At 36.4% G+C, this 27,980-nt stretch overlaps 14 protein-coding genes across 14 annotated transcripts; 9 read left to right on the forward strand and 5 right to left on the reverse strand.

The window, feature by feature from the left end:
* Nucleotides 1-592: 592 nt before the first annotated feature.
* Nucleotides 593-961, forward strand: ACP1 (acyl carrier protein; the record flags this gene model as incomplete). The annotated part of the gene is made up of 1 exon (XM_071052695.1): nucleotides 593-961. One exon carries the CDS (start codon nucleotides 593-595, stop codon nucleotides 959-961), a length of 369 nt encoding a protein of 122 aa, XP_070906542.1.
* Nucleotides 962-1,419: 458 nt separating this feature from the next.
* On the forward strand, nucleotides 1,420-2,496 carry SDS22 (type 1 protein phosphatase-activating protein SDS22; the record flags this gene model as incomplete). The annotated part of the gene is made up of 1 exon (XM_071052696.1): nucleotides 1,420-2,496. The coding sequence occupies one exon, from the start codon at nucleotides 1,420-1,422 to the stop codon at nucleotides 2,494-2,496; it is 1,077 nt and encodes a 358-aa protein (XP_070906543.1).
* Nucleotides 2,497-2,800: 304 nt separating this feature from the next.
* MST1 (threonine--tRNA ligase MST1) lies at nucleotides 2,801-4,186 on the forward strand (the record flags this gene model as incomplete). The annotated part of the gene is made up of 1 exon (XM_071052697.1): nucleotides 2,801-4,186. One exon carries the CDS (start codon nucleotides 2,801-2,803, stop codon nucleotides 4,184-4,186), a length of 1,386 nt encoding a protein of 461 aa, XP_070906544.1.
* A 331-nt stretch (nucleotides 4,187-4,517) lies between these two features.
* Nucleotides 4,518-5,558, reverse strand: MIA40 (Mia40p; the record flags this gene model as incomplete). Its single annotated transcript, XM_071052698.1, has 1 exon — nucleotides 4,518-5,558. The coding sequence occupies one exon, from the start codon at nucleotides 5,556-5,558 to the stop codon at nucleotides 4,518-4,520; it is 1,041 nt and encodes a 346-aa protein (XP_070906545.1).
* A 381-nt stretch (nucleotides 5,559-5,939) lies between these two features.
* On the forward strand, nucleotides 5,940-6,557 carry YKT6 (palmitoyltransferase YKT6; the record flags this gene model as incomplete). Its single annotated transcript, XM_071052699.1, has 1 exon — nucleotides 5,940-6,557. One exon carries the CDS (start codon nucleotides 5,940-5,942, stop codon nucleotides 6,555-6,557), a length of 618 nt encoding a protein of 205 aa, XP_070906546.1.
* A 1,088-nt stretch (nucleotides 6,558-7,645) lies between these two features.
* On the forward strand, nucleotides 7,646-8,251 carry APS3 (Aps3p; the record flags this gene model as incomplete). The annotated part of the gene is made up of 1 exon (XM_071052700.1): nucleotides 7,646-8,251. The coding sequence occupies one exon, from the start codon at nucleotides 7,646-7,648 to the stop codon at nucleotides 8,249-8,251; it is 606 nt and encodes a 201-aa protein (XP_070906547.1).
* Nucleotides 8,252-8,414: 163 nt separating this feature from the next.
* Nucleotides 8,415-10,001, reverse strand: RRN7 (Rrn7p; the record flags this gene model as incomplete). The annotated part of the gene is made up of 1 exon (XM_071052701.1): nucleotides 8,415-10,001. One exon carries the CDS (start codon nucleotides 9,999-10,001, stop codon nucleotides 8,415-8,417), a length of 1,587 nt encoding a protein of 528 aa, XP_070906548.1.
* Nucleotides 10,002-10,610: 609 nt separating this feature from the next.
* On the reverse strand, nucleotides 10,611-11,813 carry RNR2 (ribonucleotide-diphosphate reductase subunit RNR2; the record flags this gene model as incomplete). Its single annotated transcript, XM_071052702.1, has 1 exon — nucleotides 10,611-11,813. The coding sequence occupies one exon, from the start codon at nucleotides 11,811-11,813 to the stop codon at nucleotides 10,611-10,613; it is 1,203 nt and encodes a 400-aa protein (XP_070906549.1).
* Nucleotides 11,814-12,541: 728 nt separating this feature from the next.
* RBG2 (Rbg2p) lies at nucleotides 12,542-13,648 on the reverse strand (the record flags this gene model as incomplete). Its single annotated transcript, XM_071052703.1, has 1 exon — nucleotides 12,542-13,648. One exon carries the CDS (start codon nucleotides 13,646-13,648, stop codon nucleotides 12,542-12,544), a length of 1,107 nt encoding a protein of 368 aa, XP_070906550.1.
* A 1,483-nt stretch (nucleotides 13,649-15,131) lies between these two features.
* On the forward strand, nucleotides 15,132-20,597 carry UBR2 (putative ubiquitin-protein ligase UBR2; the record flags this gene model as incomplete). The annotated part of the gene is made up of 1 exon (XM_071052704.1): nucleotides 15,132-20,597. The coding sequence occupies one exon, from the start codon at nucleotides 15,132-15,134 to the stop codon at nucleotides 20,595-20,597; it is 5,466 nt and encodes a 1,821-aa protein (XP_070906551.1).
* A 1,088-nt stretch (nucleotides 20,598-21,685) lies between these two features.
* IZH3 (Izh3p) lies at nucleotides 21,686-23,323 on the forward strand (the record flags this gene model as incomplete). The annotated part of the gene is made up of 1 exon (XM_071052705.1): nucleotides 21,686-23,323. The coding sequence occupies one exon, from the start codon at nucleotides 21,686-21,688 to the stop codon at nucleotides 23,321-23,323; it is 1,638 nt and encodes a 545-aa protein (XP_070906552.1).
* Nucleotides 23,324-24,092: 769 nt separating this feature from the next.
* Nucleotides 24,093-24,833, forward strand: SDO1 (guanine nucleotide exchange factor SDO1; the record flags this gene model as incomplete). The annotated part of the gene is made up of 1 exon (XM_071052706.1): nucleotides 24,093-24,833. One exon carries the CDS (start codon nucleotides 24,093-24,095, stop codon nucleotides 24,831-24,833), a length of 741 nt encoding a protein of 246 aa, XP_070906553.1.
* Nucleotides 24,834-24,958: 125 nt separating this feature from the next.
* Nucleotides 24,959-25,456, reverse strand: IRC25 (Irc25p; the record flags this gene model as incomplete). Its single annotated transcript, XM_071052707.1, has 1 exon — nucleotides 24,959-25,456. One exon carries the CDS (start codon nucleotides 25,454-25,456, stop codon nucleotides 24,959-24,961), a length of 498 nt encoding a protein of 165 aa, XP_070906554.1.
* A 320-nt stretch (nucleotides 25,457-25,776) lies between these two features.
* On the forward strand, nucleotides 25,777-27,408 carry YEH2 (sterol esterase; the record flags this gene model as incomplete). The annotated part of the gene is made up of 1 exon (XM_071052708.1): nucleotides 25,777-27,408. One exon carries the CDS (start codon nucleotides 25,777-25,779, stop codon nucleotides 27,406-27,408), a length of 1,632 nt encoding a protein of 543 aa, XP_070906555.1.
* Between the last annotated feature and the right edge of the window lie 572 nt (nucleotides 27,409-27,980).

Genomic DNA, 27,980 nt, shown 5'->3' on the forward strand with positions numbered 1-27,980 from the left:
TTTTTTCTTTACAAGTTCGTTAGCTCTTATAACTTTCTATATTGGTCTGTGGTGGAACCAATACCAGTTATCTTGATGCTTTTCTTATCTTCCTTTTAATTATAATATTCAGACTCTCTCGAATTTAATTTTTAATCCCTATTCATATTTCTTATTGTATTATTTAATGTATTATAAAAAAAAAAATAAAATAAAAAACTAATTAAATTATACTTAATTAAATTATAAATATTAATTATATATTATTATTGATATTTTAAATAATACATGTGACTTCTCGTAATTAATATATTATGTATATTAGGGCGAAAAAAATGGCGAAGGAGAGGTGTGGCCGAATTAGTAAGCGTTCTCTTCTTCGGGTGGGAAAAGTGAATGTGAAGGGAGAAACTGGATATAACGTCAAGGTTGAAGTATGGGGCTGGAAGTTTAAAGGTGTTTGTTTGATTTAAATCTTTTTGGAGATGATCAATTTTTTTAGTTAAATAGTCTGCTTTTTTTTTTGCTGTTTTTTGTTTAGTTTATTTGTGATTCTGTTATTGACTAAATAGGATAATAACAAGGTTTAAAAGAAAGAAAGCAACTAGGAAAAATGTTCAGATCAGTGGTAAGTTCTATGAGAGCTCAAAGACCTCTAATGATGGTCTCCAGAAATATGAGATCTTCTATGTTGGTGCCTTCTTCTGCTTTCAGATTCTACTCTTCCAGCAGTTTGACTAAGGACCAAATACAGAAAAGAGTCATCGATGTGATCAAGGCCTTTGACAAGACGAAAGCAAGCTCTATTACTGAACAGACTACCTTCCACAAGGATCTAGGTCTAGACTCTCTAGACACCGTTGAACTGTTGGTTGCTATCGAGGAGGAATTCGACGTAGAATTCCCAGATAAGGTTGCTGACGAATTGAAGAGTGTTCAGGAAACTGTCGACTACATCCTAACTAACCCAGACGCTAACTAAATAATTACAAAATAAAAATAAAAATAGCATACGTGTTTGGTGTGGCTCTCACTCCCCTTCCTTTTTTTTTTATTTTTGCCTCATATAGTCTTAAGTCTATTTGTTTTTTAAAAAGACAAAACACCTTTCCATGTAGATATAATATAATATACCACTTTTCAAAAACTTTTTTATTGCAGAAAGGAGATTCTCCATGGCGTATATAACTGTATAAGAACGCAATTATAGACATTGTATATTATCCACTTGCTATGCGATGTGCTAATAAATTCATCATAATTAATTTTTTTGGCAGAGACTCGCCTTTATTTAGAAAAGGGCCAAACCCCTATGAAATGGGAAATCACTTTATATTAAAGGGTAGATATTGTATTGACATTATTTTAGGATATATTTGGGATTTAAGTGTTAGGATAGGATAGAAGTAAGAGGTAAAGCACACAATTAGCTAATATAGGATGAGTACTTCTGAGAGTGAATTGAGTAGAACAAGTTCTAGGGAGGAAGAGGCTCCTTTTGAGGCCAAAATTGCTGAGATTAAAGAGGATGGTGGCGACCAACAGGCTAGGATGCAGATTGTTCCTGATACCAGGCCTGATGAGTTTATTAGTGCTGACTCTGAGTTGACACAGGACTTTGAAGATGATGCTGAGACTATTGATTTAGTACACTTGAGGATCACCTCGTTGGAAGAGTTAAACCTAGTACGTTTTAAGAAACTGAAGAATCTCTGTGTCAGGCAGAATATGATTGAGAGTATCAGTGAAGTTGAGGTGCTTCCTGTGGATACAATAGAGGATTTAGATTTCTACGATAACAAGATCAAGCATATCTCCAAATACATAAATAACTTTAAGAATTTGAAGAACCTTGACCTTTCCTTCAACAAGATCAAACATATAAAGAACATTGAGAAATTGGAGAACCTTGAGAACTTGTACTTTGTCCAGAATAAGATTAGCACTATGGAGAATCTTTCAACGCTTAAAAAACTGAAGAACCTAGAGCTAGGTGGTAATAGGATTCATGAAATTGGTGAAGAGTCTCTAAAGGGATTGGATAGCTTGGAAGAAATCTGGTTAGGTAAGAATCACATTCCAAGACTCATGAATCTACATTGGTTGAAAAATCTGAAGATCTTGTCAATCCAATCGAATAGACTTAAAAAGATTGAAAATTTGGAACAGCTAGAAAATTTAGAAGAACTGTATTTGTCTCATAACTTTATCGAAAAAATTGAAGGACTAGACAAGAACTTAAAGTTGAATACACTTGATATAACTTCTAACAAGTTGACCAAGGTAGAAAACCTAAAACACCTAAAGAAATTGACAGACTTGTGGCTGTCTTTTAATAAGATTGATCAATCTTTCGAGTCCCTGGGTGATGAACTCCGTGATTTGCCAGAGTTTGAAACTATCTATCTAGAAGGTAACCCAATTCAATTGAACAACAAAACGTCTTATAGAAGAAAGTTGATGTTTAATTTGGGCCCAAGCTTACAGAAAATCGATGCCACTTATACTAGACAGTAAAATACAGAAAAAGCAAGAGGCAAAATAGATAATAGTTATATATACTATGTAGCTCATTTTTTAATATATAATTGAAGGTATTCACCCAAATTTACAGCAGTAAACTCATTAAATACTCTAAAACTAAAAGTAAAATATTAAGCTTACCAAAAAAAAACAAATCCTTTAGGACGATGGGGTGTGGACTATAATGAGACTCAGCTATAGAAGATTCAATAACTTCATTAGGAAGGAATTGATTATAGTGTTATAGGTAAAATTAGACACAATTATAAGTGCCACGCCAATCTCTAAAAGTTAAATTATGCTGTTGACTAAGGGATCCAGGTCTAACTTTCGGTTTATAATACGAGGAACAAATGCTAAGAGGTTCAAGGCCACTAAGAATGAGCCCGAAAATGGAAGGTTGACCTTGCTCCAAGAGGTCTCAAACAGGCAGAAATTATTTATTACTGATCAAATATCCCCCGGATCTGCGTTCTTCCTGCCCAATGGTACTAAGATATACAATAGGCTAGTCAATTTTATGAAAGCACAGCAGGAACATGTATTCGGTTTCAAAGAAGTAATAACACCATTGATATATAGAAAATCATTATGGGAACAATCTGGGCATTGGGAAAACTATAAAGAAGATATGTTTAGAGTCGAAGGTGAAGACGTTGCAAAGGAGGAATATGGTTTGAAGCCAATGAACTGTCCAGGGCACTGTGTGATCTATAACAAGTTTGATCATTCATATAATGAACTTCCAATAAGATATTCTGATTTTTCTCCACTGCACAGAAATGAGCCATCAGGTTCATTGTCAGGGTTAACAAGAGTAAGGATGTTTCACCAAGACGATGGGCATATATTTTGTACTCCTGATCAAGTAGAAGATGAAATAATGAAATGTCTGAAATTAGTAGATATGTGTTATACAAGAGTATTCCCATTGAGTGGGAATATATCTGATACGTCTTCGGCTTATGAGATTCATTTATCAACTAGACCAGAACATTTCATTGGTGAAATTGATAAATGGGATCATGCGGAAGACGTTTTACGTTCGATATTACAGAAATCCAAAAAACCATGGAAACTAAATGAAGGTGATGGGGCCTTTTACGGACCCAAATTAGATATTATGGTGAAAGATCATAACGGTAAGCAACATCAGGTAGCAACCATTCAACTCGATTTTCAATTACCAGAAAGATTTGATTTAAAATACAAGGATAAGGATAATAGTTATAAAAGACCAATCATGATTCATAGAGCAGTATTGGGTTCTGTTGAACGGTTTATGGCTATGTTAGTCGAATCTAATAGCGGTAAATGGCCATTTTGGTTGAATCCAAATCAAGCAATGATTATTCCACTAAATACAAAGAATAGTGATCAAGTAAATATAGCAAAAGAATTGCATTCTATGCTCAAAGGTAAAGTTAACGAAACAAAGGAACTTAACCCAGTAAAAATGGACCATGTATCTTACAGTGTCGATATTGATTCTAGATCTGAACCTGTTGGTTATAGAATTAAGGATGCCATTACTAAAAACTACTCTTATCTGATAATAGTTGGTGATAAAGAGGTTGAAACAAGAAAGTTTAGTGTTAGAACTAGTAGTGATAGAACTGTTCATATGATGTCTGCTGAGGAAATATTAGCAAAATTTAAGAGCCAGGAAGAAAACTATGAATAGGCGCCAATTACTTATATAATATATTCTAATAGACTTGGCCTTATTCTTCAAGCAATGACATTTTTTTGTAATTATATTATTTCTGTAAATAGCTTAAGTATAAGAATATCATATATTATGAAAAAGGATCTAAAAAATCGCATTTTGGAAATTTTCATACTAGGTGTTATGTACAGGTTAGATCAGCATTGAATATAGAGGAGGGGAATGACATAGACAAAAAAAAATAGACAAAAAACATTAGAGATTGAATTTTGAAGAAAGATTTTTATACTTTAAAATGTTCACTACTTCTAAGCAGTATTTGGGGACATTTAAGTAATCAGGCGGCTTAATTCTCCTTTGATTCTTGTGCATCGGGGTTGGTCTTTGATTCTTTCATTTCGCTCGGAGTTTCAGATGAAACTTCAGAATTCTCGGAACCTGGTTTAGCTTTTTTATCCTTACTTTCACCTTCAGTCTTAGCATCTTTTTTCTGGGCTGCGATATTTTCAGAGTTCTCTTCTTCGTTAGGATCTGCCAGTTGTTCAGCGTAATGTTCTGGATACTTTCTGAAACAGTCTTGCATGTGTTGGAATTTTTCCACACAGTCAATACCCTTAGGCTCAGCTTCTGAGTAAACGAAGCATGCAAAAGCTTCTTTGAATTCTTCACCACAAGGCCCATGGGCCATACCACCTAAACATGGACAATCCCAGTTGATCTCACCGGTATCAGGGTTGTAGGCACTCTCTTGCTTAACCTCTTCTTCCACAGCACCCATATCCTTTTCATCATTTAGAGGCATTGACTCAGCTTTCTTACCTTCTCCCTTTTCATCAGATAATTGTAAGTTTTCCTTATCTGACTCACTAACAGAGTCCATCACTTCCTCGAAATCACTTGAGAGGATATCATCGTCGGACTGATTTTGGTTTTGCTCATCCGAGGAGATTTCTTCATAATCGCTCGAAAGGACATTATCGCCTTCATCAGACTTCACTTCCTCGGCCTTATCTTCACTTTGCTCTCCATCTGCCTCGGGTTTAGATTCTTGAGAATCAGGTTGTGTTTCTTCTTCCTTCTGCTCGGTTTCAATAACAGCAGGCTCTGGGTCAGAATCTGCTACTTTTGACTCTACCTCGGTCTCAATATTCTTTTCCTTTTTAGTGAAGAATTTAGACCTTAAGTTGGGTGGTGTCACCAGATAAACCGCACCAAGTATAGCGACACCAGCAATTATCTTCCCAGTTTTACGTTTCTTAGCTTCCTCCTCCCGCTGCTGACGAGCACTGTAATAACGAGCTCCATTGACAAAAGCAGTTCTTCCTAGGTTCCTAGCAGCTACACTCCTAGCACCAGTACTCACAACAGTCCTAGAGATTCTAATCATATTTTTCTTATTTTGATTCCCTTAAAACAAAAAAAAAAAAGTATTTCCTGTTCTTAAAAGTTTTTATCACTTGTCTTTAAAATTCCCAACCAATAGTGCAAAAGCTGTTAGTATCCCTTACTCGCGATTATAAAGAAGCAGTAGTGTTATTTAAAGGTTTTCAGGTTTTGCCACTTTATTTTAAAATATTACCTTTCTCCCTAAAGCTGTTTTTTTTAAATTAATGAAAATTTCGGCTAAAGGCTCTTTATGAAGTGTCCATGACGAAATTTCAATAAATAACATGGTTTTGATATAATTTATGTTTTAATTGGATATTTATTATAGAGCTGCTAACACTAGTTTACTGGGATCTGGCACAATAAAGGTAATAACTTAGCGATGAAGATATATTATATTGGTGTTTTCCGCAGTCCTGAGCAGCAAGGCACGGATGAGAAGGCTTTAGAGTTGACGGAGGTGAAGGATCTCTCCCAGTTTGGGTTTTTTGAGCGTAACAGTGTTGGTCAGTTCATGACTTTCTTTGCGGAGACTGTGGCGACGAGAACTGGTGCTGGTCAGAGACAGAGTATCGAAGAAGGTAACTATATAGGGCATGTTTATGCGCGTAGCGAAGGTATTTGTGGTGTGTTGATCACGGATAAGGACTATCCTGTGAGACCAGCGTATACCTTACTGAACAAAGTGTTGGATGAATACCTTGTAGCACACCCAGCTGACCAATGGAAGAACATCCAGGCTACTAACGACACATTGAAGATGTCTGAACTTTCTACTTATATTAGCAAGTACCAGGACCCTGCCCAAGCTGATGCCATCATGAAGGTTCAACAGGAACTTGACGAGACTAAGATTGTTCTCCACAAGACAATTGAAAACGTACTACAGAGAGGTGAGAAGCTAGATAACCTGGTTGACAAGTCCGAATCGCTAACAGCTAGTTCTAAAATGTTCTACAAACAAGCCAAAAAGACCAACTCCTGTTGTACTATTATGTAAGACTTCAAAACCAAAAAACAAAAAAATAAACGCATCATATATAATAAAAAAAAAAACTACGCCAGTACTCATAAAGGCAATACAACTGCATACACTTTTTGGCTCATTACGATAAAACAATGACGACTTTGTGGGAAATGGTTTTTTTGTTGTAGGTATATTAAGAGTATATTAAGAGACGACAAAGATAAATAAATTGAATATTTTATCTATTTTTATTTTCTTTAATAATTTCTATGTGTCAATAGAAACTAATATCTATATGTTGTAATGTAATATAATAGTTTAAAATAAACTAATAATAAAAAAATATTATTACTACTTAATATCATGTTCTCATTTTTGAGAGAAAAAAGTTAAATCGACCCCGGTGAGGATTGAACTCACGATCTTGCGATTAACAGTCGCACGCCTTAACCAGCTTGGCCACGGAGTCTTTTTACTTGTTGAGTTTTTCAATAATTGCATGTCTTTTTTAATTTCAGTAATCACTTCAAATTGATGTAGAACTTATGAGTAGATCACATGACTATTTATTGTCTCTTACGTGCGCCTTAACATCAAAATAGTATCGGTATATGCTATCGCCTTAAACTAAGTATTTCCATATTCATAATTCAATTAACGGCTCCAAATACAAGGTGACCTTATTATTAGAATACGCAGTTATCATACTATCAAGATAGAAGAATGAATTGTCTCAAAGGATACGTTACAATAAAAAGGCACAAAAATCATTAACCTTTATCTAATTAATTAGCGCAAGTGGTTTAGTGGTAAAATCCAACGTTGCCATCGTTGGGCCCCCGGTTCGATTCCGGGCTTGCGCATTTATTTTTTTTATTATTCTATCTAAATAAACTACTATCCCTAGCAGGCTTCGAATTGAAGTCTGCTTGTTGTTTGAAGGATCTTTTCTTATGAACAATTCTTATATTAATTTTTATTTCTTCTTAATGACAGTATCACACCATAAATCCTTTATCCATTGTTTTTTTTTGTTAAAATTCAATTCGTATCCCTTCTTTACGAAACTGGTTTTGGCAACCTCACTACATCGAGAAATAATATAAGGCAATTTATATAGAATGATCCATGCAGTTTTAATCTTTAACAAAAAATGTCAACCTAGACTCATCAAGTTTTACACCCCAGTAGAGTTATCAAAACAACGGATACTGCTGAAACAAGTACATGAACTCATATCACAAAGGAATAACGATTATCAAAGTTCCTTTTTGGTTACTCCGCCTGCAGTCTTAACAAACAGTGATGGACGTAACATCTCAGAAGATGGTAATTCTTTCAACGAAGACGGTGAAGATATACAAATAATATACAAGAATTATGCTACTTTGTATTTCACGTTTATTGTGGACGATCAGGAATCAGAACTGGCTATTCTTGACCTAATACAAACATTTGTTGAAGCCCTTGATAGATGTTTCTCTGAAGTGAACGAATTAGATTTAATATTCAATTGGCAAACTCTGGAAAGTGTGTTAGAGGAGATAATACAAGGAGGAATGGTGATAGAAACTAGTGTCTCTAAGATTGTCCAATCAGTTGATGAATTGAATAAAGCCTGTGAATCTAGTGAAGGGAAAGTAGGGATATTAGGCACCTCAAGTTTAAGCAGTACTTTTCAAGCCTTTGCTAGTGGTGGATTTGCTAGTTGGGCAGGAAGTCAATAGGATTTCATAATTTGGTAGCATCACTGCATAACATATATTGCATTATAAAATTTGTATATATACTCATTTCTATAAAAAGTGAACATTAGTTGTATATTTCAGTAACAGTTTATTGTATAAGAGGTTTAGGACCCGGCCAGCGGAAGACATCTGAACATACCATTTACTTTACAAATTTTTTTAGATGTTGTTCTACTTTTCTTACCACATATGATAATTGGGACTTTTTGATAGCAAATTCTTCGGATAATATGGTTAGCATCTTCTCTTCAAATAAGCTGACTAGCTTTTTCCTGTCATGATTATTGCTTTCAGAGTAACTTGCACTTACAAGGGATTGCTTAAGGTACTTTTCTTGTAATTCGTTAGCATATGTCTGAAATTCATCTGGATTTGTGCTCTGTTTCTCATTCATAGGAAATAATTTGTAAAGTTGTCTTTTGGCAATACGTTGATCAATGCTTAATTCTGCTAAGCGTTTAGTATCTGATGATTCTGAATTGCCTCCTAGCAATTTTTGTTCAATGAAATTAAGAAAATCTGAAGTATCTTTCTTGTTCCAATCAATTATATTCTCTATTCCTGTCCTTCCAAATGAGACATCAACTATATTTTGCTCTTTAGTCTCTTTACTACGTTCAATGTCGCGATATGGTTGTTCAATTAGTGCTTTCATGTAGTTTTCTGAATATTCTTCTGAGTTACTGAGCAGCTCGTTCCTTACTGTTATTATCATATATCCCAATAATCTATATTCAGGAACTAAATGAAAGTGCCGTTTATTCAACATGATAGACATATCTTCTTTTAGATGGAATTCTTTCTTCTGGGCATCAATATTACTAATTATCAAGGAGGTTTTGAAATACATAACAGGGGGCAAAGTTAGAAGTAAGGTTGTTTTTAATAGAAATCCATCCACAAATAAAGGGCCACTGTATATCTCCGAAAACTTGACCTGTGTAGCAATAGCAGCAATCTTTGCATTTAACAGTCCTTTAGATGGGGGTCTACCACCGTCTAATATAGTGAAGTAATAGTTTGGTAATTTTGAGGCAAATTTAGATGGAATAATCCTCGAACAATGAAAATATGGTATTTCTTGGTTACATATCCACCTGATATAATCATTTGTAAATACAGGTAAACCTAGAAAGAAAGAGGCCAGATACAATATCGATACTGTAGCAACCATGTGTATACCTAGCTTGCGTACACCATTACCTGGATTATTCTGTGTAGCATTATTCTGAGTCGATCTATCTAAAATCTCATCATCAGCAATATTAACTTCCTCTTGACTTTCATAATCTAGGGTATGCAGAAACCTCGTCCAGATCAACTTTACTAATGATTCAAATTCACTTGGGAAATGCATTTCATTGATCAATATTTTTGTTTGCCTCCTGAGAATAAACTGTATAGTTCGCACAAACAAGGTATTGGCCTCTGGCCCAAAAAGTCTCTTTTTGCTCTCTTTCTGTTGTCGTATTTTATCGAGCTGACTCATTTGGGATGGGCCCATACTTGCTTGGAATCCACCAACAGCATTGGTGGTTAAATTTAATCTTCTCGTAACGACTTGTGAGGACATAGCACCGCCACCCATATCATCATCATCGTTGTTGAACTCAATATCACCATCCATAACATGGCCAAACCGACATGTTCTTCTACCATCAATAATCCTCCATAACCTGGACGGGCAGTTGTCCGTCCCACAAACAGGCCCTCTAATAAAAGTGGACATCAATGTTTAAAATATAACACTAACCTGAATTGCTACACAATAGGTTTAAGTATGATCACTTACTCTAAGTTATCTTAAAACTGTACAAAAATTCAATAACTGCGATTTATAAATATCAAAATGCAGTAGCTCATCGCATCGCATCATTGAATATTAAATTTTTTTTTTTTTTCAATTTTCATTAACACATAAAAAAGAAAAGCATATTTGGAAAATGGTTAATTTAAACATGAAGACCAAATTCGTTATAAAAGTATATTTAAAATATATAAAAAGATAATAATAAAGTAAAAAGTAAAGTAGTGAGTCGTCTATATATATGAAATGAAAACTTTTTTGTTTTTTAGTACCTTTTGAGTCGGTATATAGAGGGTAGGAAAAAAAAAAGTTTCTTTGAAAAAAAAACTGTTGGAATGTAACTTGTCTCTCTCTCTTATGAGTAAGCCGTGAGGGTCAAATTCTTGAAATGAAAAGGTGAAATGCAATCTTTGTAATTAAATCCCTTTGTGTCCTTTCTCTTTGGGTGGGGTTGGTAGAGAGAGACAAATAGATATGATGAATAAAAAAATATTCACTCGTTATATTTTTTCAAATATATCTGTTTATCGCTTAGAAATCTTCTTCTAGAGAGAAAGCACCACCACCTTCAGTGTTTTGAGCCTTAGACATAACACCGGCCTTTTGGTAGTCAGAAACTCTCTTCTCGAAGAAGTTAGTCTTACCGGCTAGGGAAATGTTTTCCATGAAGTCAAATGGATTCTCGACGTTGTAGACCTTCTTGTTACCAAAAGCAACCAAAAGTCTGTCAGCGACAAATTCGACGTATTGGTTCATCAAATCAGCGTTCATACCCAAAAGGGCAACTGGAAGAGCATCTAGGAAGTAACGTTGTTCAATTTCGACAGCTTCAGTGATGATTCTCTCAACGACCTCTGGGTCTGGCTTGTTGTTCAAGTGAGCGAATAGCAGGCAAGCGAAATCAGTATGTAGACCTTCATCTCTGCAAATCAACTCGTTAGAGAATGTCAAACCAGGCATCAAACCTCTCTTCTTCAACCAGAAGATGGAAGCGAATGAACCGGAGAAGAAGACACCTTCAATGGCAGCGAAGGCAACCAATCTTTCAGCAAACAAAGCTTCGGAGTTGGCAATCCATCTTAGAGCCCAATCGGCCTTTTCACCGATTTCTGGGACGGTGTGAATAGCGTTAAACAAGAACTCACTCTCCTTTGGATCCTTGATATAAGTTTCAATCAGCAGAGAGTAAGTCTCGGAGTGGATATTTTCAATCATAATCTGGAAACCGTAGAAAGCCTTGGCCTCTGGGACAACAGCCTCAGTGGAGAAGTTTTCAACCAAGTTTTCGTTAACGATACCATCGGAGGCAGCGAAGAAGGCCAGCACTCTAGAAATGAAAAACCTCTCGTTCTCGTTCAATCTGTTATTCCAGTCGTGTAAATCCTTAGAAAGATCAATCTCCTCAGCGGTCCAGAAAGAGGCCTCGGCACGCTTGTATGCTTGCCAGATCTCATGGTACTTGATTGGGAACAAAGTCAATCTCTCTGGGTCATCGTTCAAAAGTGGCTCGTCCTTCTCTAGCTCCTTCAACTTGTGACGACGGACCTTGTGTGATTTCAGGTATTCCTTGTGCTCAATAGCAGCAACTGACAACTTAGCCTTCAATGCCTCAATCTGTTCCTTGTTCTCTTCCCTTAGAGTCTCCAATTGCTTGTTCAAGTTCGATTGGGAGTCCTTCAACTCCAAATCAGACAGCGCACTGGCTGCAATCTTAGATGGTGTTTCCTTAGCCATTTTTCCAGTATAATTAAATGCGATTTTGGTTATTATTGATAATACCCTTTATAAGATAAGATATAATAATAAAAAAAAGGGGATAAGTCGAATGTCAATCCACAAATAATAAAAACACATTCACCTTATATATTAATTCCCAATGATCAAAAGAAAGAAAAAAAAATTTTCCAATCACAGTTGCTTCTCTTCATTATATGACAAATATAGAATCCCACAGAACCTGCAGTACAACTGGCCAATTTTTTTAATTTCCTACACCACTCACTAACACACACCCATCTCATAGTTATCACAATTACTGCGGCTCTTTCTAAGAGAACAATGGGAAGTTTAAGTGTCTTGGGAGTCCCATATACGTTTGCGTGGGTTTCTCCGTGGGAAATATCATAATAAACATTGTTCTTAGGGGCTTTACAGAAAGGGCTAGCATATGATTTTCGTTTACGCGTTTATTATTGTTTACATGGGGTTCCTGTAAAAAAAATATAACAATATTTACGCGTCGCAGACATACCAAGACAGCATTTTCACATTAATAAGACATTAATAATGCTCATCATGTCATATTGGTGGAAGGGACTATAGTCGAGGAGGGGTGGGAGGACAATAGGGGTGGGAGGTTAGAGGTGGTGCTTCTTCCTTTTTTATGTCAATGCTTATGCTTATGTCAATGCTTATTTGTTTTTATATGACAATGCTTATTTGTTTATTTGTGTTATATTTATTTATTTTGTAAATAGTGTAACTACGTCTTCGTCATCTACGTGGTGGGTGAGACCACATTTCTGTGGGGAGTGTTTTGCGCTGGAGCCCCATACGAGGGCGTACTTGAACTTGTCTTTGAAATCACGATGGATTTGATGGCACAGGTCTCCAATGGTGGAGTTGTTTCTGACCACCAGCGGGTCGTCAAAGCTTGGCTTGTTACCACGCTTCTTGGTGAAAACACGGCTTAGGTTCAGCTGGTACCATATTTCATGGACCACGTCCTGTATACCTAGGTCCATTTCACAGGACATCACTACGGTGTTGGGCTCGCGCGCCAGTCTGTCAATCTCTTCCAGAGAGACGGAGTCAATCTTGTTGTAAACATATAGGCACTTCACGTAGTTTCTGTGTTGTTCGTTGATCACATCGATGAAGTCATCGATTGTGCACTTCTCGTCCCTCACTAACACTTCAGCATTATGGATACGGTAGTCTCTCAGTATCATTTTGATGGCTTGTTCTGTCAAGTTTGTACGTTCTGGAGAGGTGAAGGTTATCTTTACACCACCAGTCTCCTTCTTCTTGAAATAAATATTTGGTTTTTCTTTGTTTAGCCTGATCCCCACAGCTTCCAGTTCCTTCTCAAGAGATTCTCTTTGATGTTTACTTTTGGTGGCATCTAGAACCATAAGAACCAAATCAGCAGTTCTAGCTGTAGCGACAACTTGTCTACCACGACCTTTACCCTGGGAAGCACCATAGATAATACCTGGCAAATCGACGATTTGAATTTCTGCACCTTCATACTTCATCACACCTGGGACAGAGGTTAAAGTTGTGAACGCATAATGAGCAATTTCTGATTTAGTTGAAGTAATTTTACCCAAAAGGGAAGACTTACCAACAGATGGATACCCAATCAGCACTACACGGGCATCACCAGACTTGGCAACTTCAAAACCTGTACCACCACCACCACTGCTCTGAGACTCATCCGCCAATAATTGTTGTCTGTAACGGGCGAGCTTACCCTTCAGAAGACCAAGATGATGCTCAGTGGCCTTGTTCTTCTGAGTACGAGCCATCTCCTCCTCGATGGCCTTGATCTTATCTACAATACCCATCTTGTTATTATTCAATTTTTAATAGAAAAGCTTGTGCCTGGAATGATACTAAAGATAATAATTCAGTTGATAAGGAAATAATATTTCACCTACAATTAGTTTTATCAATATAGTAGTGAGCTTTTAATCTAGAATTATGAACCAAAATAATAGTTATCTAGAAAATGATTACTTTCGGACCCTTGATAGTGAATATATGTTCCTAATTATGTACTATATTCTTAACTTAGTGGTGCTTTGCTCATCGAATAATTAGTAACTACATTTTTTTTTTCATACAGCTAAGTAACAATACTTAGAATGGCTAACAAAATTTTTTTTTCAATAATAAAACCATCCGTATTTAGTTATATTTCACATGACTGATGAAGATATAATATTTTTCACGTGCTCTATCGTATATTATTATTATAATCTTTATGATTTTCGTATTTCATGATGTCACAATTATCGAAAGCGTTTAAAATGGGCGTCATGAGTAGCATAAGTTGTCATATTCAGGTCTTGAACATCATGTATTGATAGTTGGTAAATGGTATCTTATTTTTTACTAGATTGAATAACACCTTGTTATTCATTAATTCGAGTTTGTATTTATTGTTAACTAATCTCAATTACCTTTTTAAATGAAAGATATCTTTTAAAGGCAGTGGTATTGATATTAACATTATTTTGATCAGTGTTCCTTTTTTAAGGTAGATTATTCATTTGGTACTCCTTTCAACTATTTATTTTTGTGAATCAAAATCATCAAACTTGATCAAGAACGATCCTCAATACACGTAAAATTCCACTACCAAAACAATAAATACAAAATTATAACAAAAGATTTTATCTAACAAGATCAGTATAGAAAAACCTCCTTCTACACTATTAGCAATATTTTGATCATTAATACAATCTCTACTTCTCAACTACCCCTTTTTCTCACAGGATTAATGATTATAACACATAGAAGTGGCATTATAGTCATCATTTCAACCATCACTAATCATATCCATTCCCATCCGCCCAATGAGAGCAACTTCCTCCTATAATCTATTAGGCTTGAATTAACCATACAATTGAATTTCTAACCGCCAATGGAATGAGGTGTAGGGTGAGACCCCAGAAAGATTTGGCTATGTGTGACGAGTGGCGGGGCGGGGGTGAGAAGGAATTTCCCTCAGAAAATTGCGCAGGGGCTCGAGATTTGAAAGGCGAGACAGGAAAAAAACCGACAGCGATGTCAATTAAAATATAAGATTAACAGTTTGCAGATCTTTTAAATTTAAATGGTTATCTGATGTTTTGCAAAGAGAAGAAAAGATAGTGACTTAGTATATTAAGGATAAAAATAAAAGGACCTACACAATACACTAAAAGTGGTTTTTTACTTATATTAGGATCATACATGGCATTGATTTAAGAAGATTACAAAGTTTATAGAAAAGGTACCACTGGAAGATAATAACGTAATAAAAGATAGGTTTGGATTCGTATTATGGGTAGTGAGCAGGTTGCGATTAATGATTTACAATCGTTCTTAGAATATTTACCGACCTTATGTGAGAGTCGTCACGACAATGTGGTAGAGTTCGTACTTTGGAAGGCGATTGAGTTGAGTACACAAATAGGACCAGACGATGTACCGTGGGATGATCTAGTTTCAGTATTCAAGGGTTATGACTGGGACTCGGGGAAGCTCAGTAAGATACTATGCAATGATTCTTGGAAGGCCAAGTTTATAAAGGAGTCCAGTTCGATACATCGACACGACGGATGTGTTTGTAATAGGGTTTGTTATCCGCCTGAGACTGTATACTACTGTTTCACCTGCACTATCAACCCAGTATACGAAATTTGCGAGCATTGTTTTGATAAAGCTGCACACGACGGCCATCTATTTACTGCACGTACAGTCACGCGTGCTGAAGGGAAAATATGTCATTGTGGTGATCCCGCAGTTTTTAATGAGCCAATACTGGCATACAACTGTAAACAAGAGAGTTCTGAGGAACCCAAATATGAAGTAGACCTGTCCGGAAGGGATTTACACTTATTGACCACTCTGAACACTCTCTTTGATTACCTCATAGAATATTCTCTTCATTTTAAAGAATCGAAGTTGGAGAATATTCCATTAAGAGAACATAGCATAATGACTAACACCTACGATGAAAAGAATCGATTTAAGGGGACTTCTTTCGATGCAAAGCTTTCATCAAATCCGACACCTCTGACTCAGTCACCAAGTAGCATTTCTAATAATACAAATCACACATATGAAAAATGGGCTATTACTATAAACAACGAAGATTGTACAATGCACTATATGGACCTGGCCTCCCACATTTCCCGCATTTTAAAACAGCCAACAGAGTATGCCATTGGTATTGTCGATAGTCTTTTAGAAGAAAGTTCTTTCGCAATTATAGTGGAATCAACTAATTTGGACAAGATTAAAAGAATAGCACAAGAATTTGAGAGCAACAATGTAAAGGTATCGGTTTGCAACCTACGAGAAATTTTCAAACAATTACTTATAGAAGATATTATTAATTGGATTTTGAATAAATGCCTTAATGATAAAGACAGTCTCAGATTTAAACATATATTAAGACTGTCGCTACTAGATATTTGGAACTCAGAGCTGCCACTCAAACCAACTAAAAAGCAAACATCGACATTAAATCCATATATTTCTAAAATCAATTTATTAGGTGGTTTCCTAGTTTCAAATGAGCAGGACTCTTTGAAACCTTGGTTTAATACCTGGGATTTGCCTTCCTTAAAAAATGAATACATGAGGACTATTCTTTCAAACTATAACCAACGCATTCAAGAAGCAAACTCTCCAGACACAATAGCACATTTTTATACTCTCTATGGTTCGAGACTACAGTATATTTTGACTGAGTCTATGATGTTACTTTGTTCGCAGTCAAAAAGAGAACTTCTAAAAATAGTAAACTCAATATTCTCGATTTCTGATGAGTCTAGATGTTTCGTTGCAGCACAATACCTAGACGTATACTTGACGTTATTATACAAAACTGTGTCAAGTGATCCTACTGGCTACAGACTTTGTATGATGAGTTTATTATCACAAAATATTTTCCTTGAGCCAAATTTTGCTCTTTTGGCCATACAATGTGGTTTCATTGAAAGAACATTAAAGTTCGCTTTCACACTAATGTATTTTGAGGCCGATGACTTGATGCCATATCTCTCAATTGCGTTGCATTCTGGTTTTAAGCTGCCTTATGAAACTATTAAGAGTAGGAGAACTATTATTTGTTTTAAGGACTTATGCAGTATAATGTCGACAAATAGAAGTCCTGCACTGCTATTAGAACGTTTAGAGACTTTTGAAGCTGTAGTGAGTGCTTTTGCTTCCTTTAGCTCAATTTTGCCCCTAAAGAGAGAGACTTCAGAGCATGTGGAGTTTGAAAATTTTGACTTTTCTGCATTCTACTTTTTTTTCTCATCATGCCTAATAATGTTAGATGGATACGTTAGAAACTTGTCAATGATCATTGATAAAGAAAAACGGATTGAGCTAGCGGAGAAGTTACTTAACATTGTAATTAATAAAGAATTTGCCTCTTTGTTGAAATCAAGAAACAGTTATGGAATCGAGAAATTGAATCCTAATATGGCTGAAAATACTAAATCACTCTCCCCTCAAAAGATTCCATTAGTTAAGTTCAAGATTTGCAATCATGTTACTGACATCGTTAATTTTCAGGTTGGAATCGACACTCAATACTTATTTAACCCTATGTCATATATGTTCAAATTTATTGTTCAATGGGCTAGGTGCGGAAGATACGAGGAACTTCCATATAATACAAAAGAATTAATTGACTTTGATAAAATATTCGAAGATAAGCAAAAAGCACTATACATTTCAGAATCTTCATTATCAACTCTTGTATTAATAGGGCAAGTACATGTCGGGTTTTGGGTTCGAAACGGCTCGCCAATAATTCATCAGATAAGAATGTACACAAAATATAGCATGAGAGAATTTACTTATTTCAGCGATATATTCAATGTACAGTTTAGTATGGCTATGTCAAATCCAAATGATTTTATGGTAAATTATCTTGCCAAGTGGGGGTTGCAACATTGGGCTAATGGTGTTCCAACATGTGACTACCCTGACGTCGATACGACACTCTCCATTGTCGATGAAAGTCTCATTTTATTGATTCAACTGCTCACTGATATGCGGGGAATATCAATCCGTTCATCCATAGATAGCTTTGAAAAGACTTTAAAAACTGAAATCATACATGCCGTTTCGTTTCAGAGCTGTACTTATTCTCAGATTATGAGTACAATACCTGAACACATCACAAAACACAATGCTTTTGATATTGCATTACGGAAATACACAAAATACACAGCACCTTCTGGGCTAAACGATTCAGGCCTTTTTTCTTTAAAAGATGAATATAAAGAGGAGATTGATCCTTATTATATTGGTCTCCCAAACGGTAAACGTTATGAATTGGAGCAATTGCTAAGAAAACATATCTCCAAAAAGAATAATATTGAGTATGAAAATTCATTTGTCCCTGCTAAAAAGGTAATCGACCAAGTCAAAACGAGCACCTTCAGTAACCTCTATGGTATTACATCTGTTGATACATTTGGGCTATTTCTGAAGAATTCGCTTGATCATATTAAAAAGTTTGGCCACGAAAGCCTATTAAATCGGGTATTGCATCTAATTCATGTTTGTGTAGTAAACAATATCAATGAATTTTCCAAAATTTTTTGGAGAGAGTATGCTATAGTTGATACAGAATATTGTAATGATCACAGTATCGGAGCGATTTTATACTCATGTCTATTAATGGACCGTTTTACAGACACCCATGGAAAAATAAAAGAGATCTTTAGAATCTTTAATTCTGAAGTTGCCCATGTTAATGTCAAAGAGTATCTTATGGAGCAGACAACAAATTTTAAACCAGATGTTCTTCTGTCTTCTTTGGAATTAAAATCTGTCAGAGATGAAGAATTTGAACGTAAAAAACAAATAGCTAAACTGCGTAAAGAGAAATTGATGAGAAAGCTGGCTAGACAGCAAAAAAAGTTTATAGAGCTGAATTGCCCTCCTCAATGTAACAACTCTGAACAAACTACGGCTACAACATCTGCGGAAGATCTTTTAACTTTAGATATGAATGATGATACTATAGACTCATCAACAGAGACTTGTGTTTTTTGTAAAATGAAGAAAGACGATGATCAATACGTGTACTTTGCCTATCAAGAACGTAATATCTGCGACGAGGGCCTATTAAGCAAACTAGAAGATATTTTGCAACAAGGAAAAGAGGTTACTGTGACTGATTCTATATCTAGGGCATGTGGGCATGGGTCCCATATACGATGCCTAGGTCACCACATGAAGACAGCTAGGGCAGTGCATAATCAAACAACTAAAAACATTCCTATTGCATATGGTTTAGGTGTAATATATTGTCCTGTATGCGCATCGTTATGTAATTCAATTCTCCCACACCTGAATGGTATGTCCGAGAATAAAGATATAGATATGCTTATGGATGATGGATTAGACCTAGAAATTACCGAAAAACAGGATGTAGCCAATGCTTTCAAATGTGCGTTAATACTCTACGACCTGTATATGGATGGGAGTAACAATTCCGAGCCAGGGCTCAATGAACTGTACCAAGTAATTTTGAAAATATTGATTAATACAGTAGCAAACTTCGAAATACGAAGTCGGGATAAAATTAACGTTAAAAATGTATTAAATGTCTTAGGGACTCTACCTTGCCAAACTCATTTGACGTGTAAATTATTAAACGATTTGCGGCTTTTTCTTAAAGAGTATGCCAGGAGAACAGGGGCAAGTCTGGACAACAATGTCAATACTTCAATTTTTGATTTATTAGATGGTACTGGATTCTCAGACGTGGAGCCTATAATATCGTTGAAACTCGAACATGATGTAATAACGTTAGCGACTCATTGTCCTCATATAGGAGACAGTCCTGAGAGATACCTATCTACTTCAGATGACACAATAAACAATCTAGGGGAAAGCGACACTAATGGTCATGAGGAATCCTTGAAAGAATTCCTTAATAGACTTCCAGATGCAGGCAGCCGCTTTCGTGACAAGATCATTGAATCACTCACTGTTTTTCTGAGACGTCTGTTTACTCTAACACAAGTTGTGTCTTCACCACATTCACCTACTGCTGAAGTCTTAGGTGAATGTGATGAAGACAACGAAATCGCTGTGTACTGGAATTATTTCAAGATCAAGCGTAGCCTTGAAGAGTATCTCTGTAGAGTAGTCCGGAATGAATGCCGCCTCATGATCACGATGATGAGCATCAACGATATCAATGTGCTCTCTAGCGTTCTTCCCGTGCAGCTGGTAAATTTACCCGATAACCTATCAGACTTCCAGCTACAAGGCGATTCGTTCCCCGATAATAGCGCTAACAGTGTCGCGACTCCCAATGCTGACAACAGAGGCAGCACCAGTGTATACCATGGCGGCAATACTGCCGGCGACATCTCGGACAACTACAGCCACGACATCGCTGTGTGTCTCATGTGCTCCAAGCAACTACATATGCAGCGTCTCGTGTCACACTTGGGATTCGAAATCGGACAATGTACACACCACGCCCGCAGCGAGTGTCCCATGACTAACCCATACGGCCTTTTCCTCCTGGTACGCAGCAACGCCGTTTACATCACATACGGCCAACGAGGTGTCTTCTACCCTGGGCCATACTTGAATCAATTCGGTGAGCGCGACCAAGAGTTCCGCTACGGGACCCCCGTGTATCTCGACCGCACTCGCTACGACTACATCAAGAACGATATACTACTGGGAAACATGATCCCTCACATCGTATTCAGACTCACAGACGGAAACGCAGACCTTGGCGGTTGGGAAACGATGTAATCCCAAAAGCAAAAGAAAAAAAAGCTCGCACATAATTTTCTGAACGAGAAATCCAATAATTCGAAATCGAATAAACGAGAAATAATAAAAATCAACTTTTCTCAGCCACAGATTATCACGTACTAAAATAAAAGCCCGACATATAGGCTCCAAACACAAAAGTTGGTATCCTCGCCCACGCCCTCCCCACCAATTAATAAAAAAATAGTATAGTCATTGGTTTATAACCCCTTTCCCCCGAGCCATTTATTTTTTTTTTTAGTTAACACCGGACTTACAAGAGGGAGAGACACCCCCACTTGTATTTTTCTACTTGATTATTTAGCAAGAGTTCTTTTTTTTTACTATGAAGAAATGCTCGTATAACCTCGTATAAGATATTTTCTCTATTCTTTTTTTTGATAGAGTTCGCTGTAAAGGAAATAAATTAAATTAAAATAAGAAAAAAAAAAGTGGGGGAATATATTACGTCACCAATATCAATGTATACGAGAGCATATAATTACAGGGCGACAGGCTGAGACAGACACCCCCCTCCCACTGGAAAAGAAAATGGAAAACTAACCCGGCTTTTTTTTGAAAAGTGCAGTTAGTTCAGAGTGCCCGTACATAAGGATAATGATAGAGAGTTAGAGAGAGAGAGCGTGGAAGAATTTGAAAGTAACAGAATATGCCGTAGTGATAATTGCTTTTACAAAGCTAACGAACACCAAAAAAAAAAAAAAGGAATTTCTCTCAAATTGACTGCAAATCCAAAAAAGTAACAGAAAGAGGGACCGAGGATAAAAAAAAAGAAAGAAAGAGAGAGAAATAGCTTACACCGGAAAAATTATTTTCTCTCTCTCTTAACTTATATATTAAGAAGTCTCTTTCAAGCCAGAAATTGTAGTTTTATTATCATCCAAAAACATATCAAACCCAAACCCAAAAAACATCCCTGGCCTTGATTGGGAAATACAAACAAAACCAAAACCAAAACCAAATCAAAACCAAACCAAAAAGCCTAATCAAAACCTTCTAAGGGAAAAAAAAAACAATAGTCAGGAGAAGTGAAAAAGTACCCAAAAGTATACTAAAAACAATAAACAATGGAATCAAGAAGACACTTTTTGGAGTTGAACAAATGGAAACAGAAGGGTTTGGATAATATCCAACGTGTAAAACAAACTGGTCGCAATGTTATGGCTTATCCAAAGATGTTATCGAACTCTTTGAGTTCTTTCTATGACCAAGACTTCCTTGAGTCACGTCATAGTAATACAACAACTGCTAGTACTAGTACTAGTCCTAATACAGCTAATGACAAAACCCCATCTCCATTGACTAGAGAAAAGTATAGTGTCAATGACTCAGTTGTGTCATTCTCTTCAGATGCTAACACTTTGGTTAATTCTTCTTCTGTCTCGTTCTCCTCGAGATTCGGTAAACCACCAAAGGTCGCCACCACAACATCTTTCTCCTCTACTTCTTCTAATGAGCTTTCTTCTTCGGGCAACTCGCTATCTTCAGAGTCTACCCCTGTTCCACAAGACTCTTCTGCTGTTCTGGATGAGAAGTTACAAGCTGTGCTGGACACGCCTAGAGACTTGAGCGAAGCTATCACTGAAGTGATTAAAGAGGAAGAAGAAGAAGATGTCCAACCAAGAATCCTAAATGTCAAAGAATATATCAACACGTACAACTACGAAACTGCATTCGAAGTTGGTCAAACTAGACACCTACACTACTACGAACTGCCTTTCCCATGGAGAGAAAACAGATGCATCATTAATGGTTACAGATTCTATAACTCACACAAGAAATCACTGCTTTCCATTGTTAACTGGTACGGATGGCACAACGAGACTTCCAATATATGGACCCACATGCTAGGTGGTTTCTACATCTTGTACCTGATGTTCTACCAGTTCCCAAACTCTGAGATCTACCAGTCAGAGCAAATTCCAGGCGCAGCAAAAATTATAGCTTACGTCTTCCTTGTCGCTGCCGCTAAGTGTTTGTTCAGTTCCGTGTTCTGGCACACTTTCAATGGTACTTCCTTGTTGCACATGCGTTGCAAGTTTGCATGCGTCGACTACAGTGGTATCTCCATCCTTATCACCGCCTCTATCTTGACCACAGAATTCGTCACTATGTACCAATGCCCATGGGCCATGGCTACATACATGGCAATGTCCACCGCACTAGGTATCTTCGGAGTGTTCATGAACTGGTCTCCAAAATTCGACAGACCCGAGGCAAGACCTCTAAGAATCAAGTTTTTCATCTTGCTGGCAAGTATGGGCGCAGTTTCATTCTTGCATCTAAGTTTAACCACCAGCTTCTCTTACTCAACTTGGTTGCTGTCCCCTGTCACAAAGAAGTCTGTCGTGTGGTATTTGGTCGGCGTTGTGTTTTACGGTACTTTCATCCCAGAAAGATGGAGAACTGACATTCAATATGACCACACCATCCCAACTACCCTCGAACTATCCACTAATTTGGACATCATCCACAAAGAAAAACACTTACACTTTAGAGAAACCCCAACTCCTCATGAAAAGAACCTAGAATGCAAGCACCATCACAAGTCTTTCAAGTCTCTGTGGTGGGTTGATTACTTTGGTTGCTCCCACACTCTATGGCATTTCTTTGTCGTTCTAGGTGTAATTGGCCACTACAATGCTATTCTAGATATGTTCACTAAGAAATGGCTTCTTGAAGCTGTTGCCTCTGCTGCTCAATAATCAAATTATTACAAAATGAACAAAAAAGAAAGAAAAATGTATACTATTAATTTTTGAACTTGCGAATATGCGTTATTGAATTTGTTTTGTAACAATATATTTTTTTTTTCATGACCTGACTCACATCTGTAAATGTAAACTAGCAAAGTAAAAATATTCCGCTACCTACCAAAAAAAAAAAAAGAATAAAACCATATAAAAATCTATAAAACTATAGATTTCCATATTTGCAAACTAATGATCTCTAATGATAAATTTGTCTATCAATTTTAACAAGATATTCTTGTACACCCAAACTCCTGTTTTTGTTTTTGCTATATTTATTCCTACCTAGGACTTTTTTGATGAACAAATACCTTTTTTCATATTGGAATACCAGCGTAATTTCTATAGAGACCTTTTACTACTTATTAGCTTGTCAGATATATAAGCATAAGTAAAACTAAGTTGTATATAAAACTCATAAATCAATCTATAGAAAATTAGTAATACTAATTGCAGTATTGATATCATTCATTATTAAAATATTAAATATCGATAACCTTATATTTGAATCATCAAGAAAAGTTGTGATTTTCTCTGCTTGCTGCATTGTTTTCTAGGAGAGGTCAAAAATAAAAAAAATTACTGAAAAATTTCATTTACAAGCGATGAGATGATATTATATAATTGAGTATATTCTAGTATTCCAATAGAGTTCCAATAAATTTCATTATTCTCATAAACAAAACACTATACAGATAACTATAGTCAACAATAACCTTTAACAATGGCTATGATTAACCAACCTTCGGGTCAGATTAAACTGACAAATGTGTCTATCGTTAAATTGAAGAGAGCTAAAAAGAGGTTTGAAGTGGCGTGTTACCAAAACAAAGTCCAGGACTACAGAAAGGGAATAGAAAAGGAGCTGGATGAAGTATTACAAATCCATCAGGTTTTTACGAACGTGTCTAAGGGTCTTGTTGCACCAAAGGATGATCTTCAGAAGGCGTTCGGTACCACCGACATCGACCTTGTGATCAAGGAAGTCCTGAATAAAGGTGAAATCCAATTGTCAGAAAAGGAAAGACAACTTATGTTTAATAAGATCAATAATGAAATGTTGACCATAATCAGTGCCAAGTGTATAAACCCACAGTCTAAGAAAAGGTACCCACCCACAATGATTCATAAGGCCCTACAGGAATTGAAGTTCAACCCTGTGATTAACAAACCCGCTAAGACACAGGCCCTAGAAGCCATTAGATTGCTTGTAGATAAGCAAATTATCCCAATTGTAAGAGCCAAGATGAAAGTGAAGGCCTCTCTCAACGATATAAACTCCAGCCAGGACACTCTAGCAAAGTTAGAGAGACTATTCATCAATCCTGAAATAACAAAGACAGGAACTACTTGGTCAGCCCTAGGATTAATCGACCCAGTCAGCTATAGAGATATTGTAGAGTTGACCAAAGGTGTAGGTACTGTCCAAGTGCTCGACATGGCAGTCATTGACGACTCGAAATAGGAAATAGGAATTTTTACTTTTTATTGAGCATTTCTATCAATACATAAATATATAAAAAGTAATGATTTCATAATTTTTTTTGGTGCAAACTTCCAGAAGTTTAGTCAACTAAATAATGGTATTTATCATTGTGACACATACATATCTTTTATACATTGCAAGAGGAACACTAGAACTGCAAAATCCCTGTCATTAGAATCGTGGCCCTTCCATAGTTTCCTACTCAGCGATATAACCACTGTGGTGGCCGTAATATTGTCAGCTCCAATAAGCTTATAATACAATTCGGCAATCTGTGTACACACGATATTCATCTTGGGATCATCACTGTCCCCTAACCGAGTTACCACTTTGTAATCAGCCAGGTAGTCCATGGCTTCTTCTTCATCGTCACTTCCATCCCCACCAACAGCTCCAGTATTATTCAAAGCTAATGGCCTCCCTACAGATGATTTGAGCCCAACAGAACTCACTTCATATGTAGAATCCATCTCCCCATCTAAACGTACCTGCAACAGCACGGCATTGTTGTAATGCACAGCTTTCAAAGATACCACGCTGCGGCCAACACCACCGTGGCCAAACTCTTCAGGCAATTGCCTCTCCAATTGACGTACCTGCATCTTTACCTTACCGTCTTATTCAGTATTCAGCTGATGTTACTATATATCGATAGTTCCAGCACACCATCCTAGTAGCAAATCGAAATATTTTCAAGAAAGTTGCGATGGCTCGGGGTTTAATTTTTTTTTCACATGTAAGCCAAATAAACAATCAAATAATATTTAGATATTATCCAAAGCTTTAGTTATAATTAACTGTTTGAAGCGTTTGAACATTGCTAGGAAGCAGGATACATCCTGGTTATCTGATTTACACTTATAACGTTTCTTGTATGGATAAAGTATAACAACAACAATACATCAGAAGCAATAGAAGGAAGATGACCAACTATGCGGTGCATATACTGCATGAGATCGTGTCTGATATGATGATATTTGGGTTTATGGCTGCTCTGTTCTTTCTCTCGCTGGTGCACAATCTGTTTAACAAGCATATATTTGGTCAGAAAGACCCTAGAGATGTCCGTGACTCTAGTACGAAGATATTTCCTGAGAGACACAAAGGTAATAAGAATAGTGGGCGTGAAAAGTCGCATAACAGGGTTCTATCTACTTCGTCTACCACACCTCTTGATGTACAGCTGGATAGTGAAAACAATATTGAGTATGATAACACAATAACTGGGTCTCCGGAGCCGGAGACACTGAATAGTGGTGATTCCATGGTAGATGATACGCGACAGTTCTACTTGAAGAATATAAGTTATAACCCATTTGATGGGGAAGGCATGGCAGAGGACTTGTCCCTGGTACCGAACCTTGAGTACTACTATAACCAGTATAACATCGAAATTGAGAAATTTAGAATCGAAACAAAAGATGGCTTCATATTAGACCTTCTGCATCTGAAACACAATGAACCTGGAATGGAAGATGTGAAGAGATATCCGATATTGATGATTCATGGACTCTTACAAAGTTGCGGCGCATTCGCCTCTACCGGTAGGGAATCTCTAGCGTATTTCATGCACCAAGCTGGTTTTGACATATGGCTTGGAAATAATAGATGTGGTCCAAATCCGGAATGGAACAAAAGTAAATTGGAAAAGCCTTACTGGTATAGTGAGTGGGATTGGGATATGCGAGAGTTTGTCAAGTATGACTTACGCGCTCTTATCGAGGAAGTGCTAGAGAGAACTGGTTATGAAAAATTAACGTTAATAGGTCATTCACAAGGAACAACTCAGAGTTTCTTGGGATTGATAAATGGTCCAGAATTATATGATGAACCTGAAAAATTTACTCTAGTAGATAAATTAGACAATTTCATTGCGTTAGCCCCTGCTATCTACCCAGGTCCTTTACTCGATGAGAAGCTATTCGTACGATTTATGGCTGCTACCATAGACAACCCATGGGTTTTTGGCCAAAAGTCGTTCATTCCTTTTATGATGAGAATGAAAAGATTAATGGCCGGCTCAAAACCGTTCTCATTCTTTTCTTATATTATGTTTAACTTTATGTTTGACTGGAATGACAAGCTGTGGGAACCGAAACTAAGAGACCGTAATTTTCTTTTCTCCCCAGTATATATTTCTGTTAATTTAATGAGGTGGTGGATAACGCCCAATAGAGATATTATCGGCTTTAAGAACGGTTCTCATAAACTATTTCCAGACACGAAACGTTGGTTCCCAGTTAAAGAATCTCCTGCCGATAGTAGCTCCTCCTTGAATTTGAAAAGTGTTCCTAGTCATCTTAATGAAATGCGTAACAGCGCTAAAGATTTCCCTCATATTATGATATTTGCTCCAAAGCAGGATAGGTTAGTCGATGGAGAAAGGCTAATTAATCATTTCATAAATTATGAATCTAGAGATATCTATAAAATATGGTATATCGAAGAATATTCCCATTTAGATGTTCTCTGGGCAAAAGATGTCATCGAGAGAATTGGTAAGCCGATCATTGAGAATATGAGATTACCTTCCTCAAAAGTAACCAAGGCATGAGGAGAATGAGTGTTTACAATCAGTGAAATTTTTCAAGTATTTTACTTGTTCATTTGCATTAAATAATTTCCATTCTAGTATCTCTAGCAAGTTTTAAAGAAAATTTCAAATTCATTTAACTTTAAAAATTTTCTTTCTTTTCTAATAATAATATCCTAGTCCTAAGTAGATTACTAGTCATAGATATATTGCAAAAGTGAGTTTATATTATCATGGTATAAACAATCATAGTATTTGTTCTTATGCCTACTGTTCTAGAGTACTACTAGTTTTATCATTATAAGTGATGCAACTGAATATGGTACTCTATTGAAACTGTAGATGATGGAATTAGTATTAACGCTATCTTATAATATTGATCTTTGTTATCAGCACAAATAACCTCGTTAGTTTCATTGATCTGTATAAACAATTCTCTAATTCAGAATAAAACTATATATATAAATACATTATTTCATAAACTAACTAGGGAGTTGTATAGTACAACTTCAAGGCCATGAAGTTTATCTGCAGTTCTTGCAATTCTAACATGCAATTAAATTACATTTATTGACTTCCATTTCTGCTTTATT

Source organism: Nakaseomyces bracarensis (genome assembly GCF_045282275.1).
Source record: "Nakaseomyces bracarensis strain CBM3 chromosome Unknown Scaff9_0, whole genome shotgun sequence".
Taxonomy (NCBI): Eukaryota; Fungi; Ascomycota; class Saccharomycetes; order Saccharomycetales; family Saccharomycetaceae; genus Nakaseomyces; species Nakaseomyces bracarensis.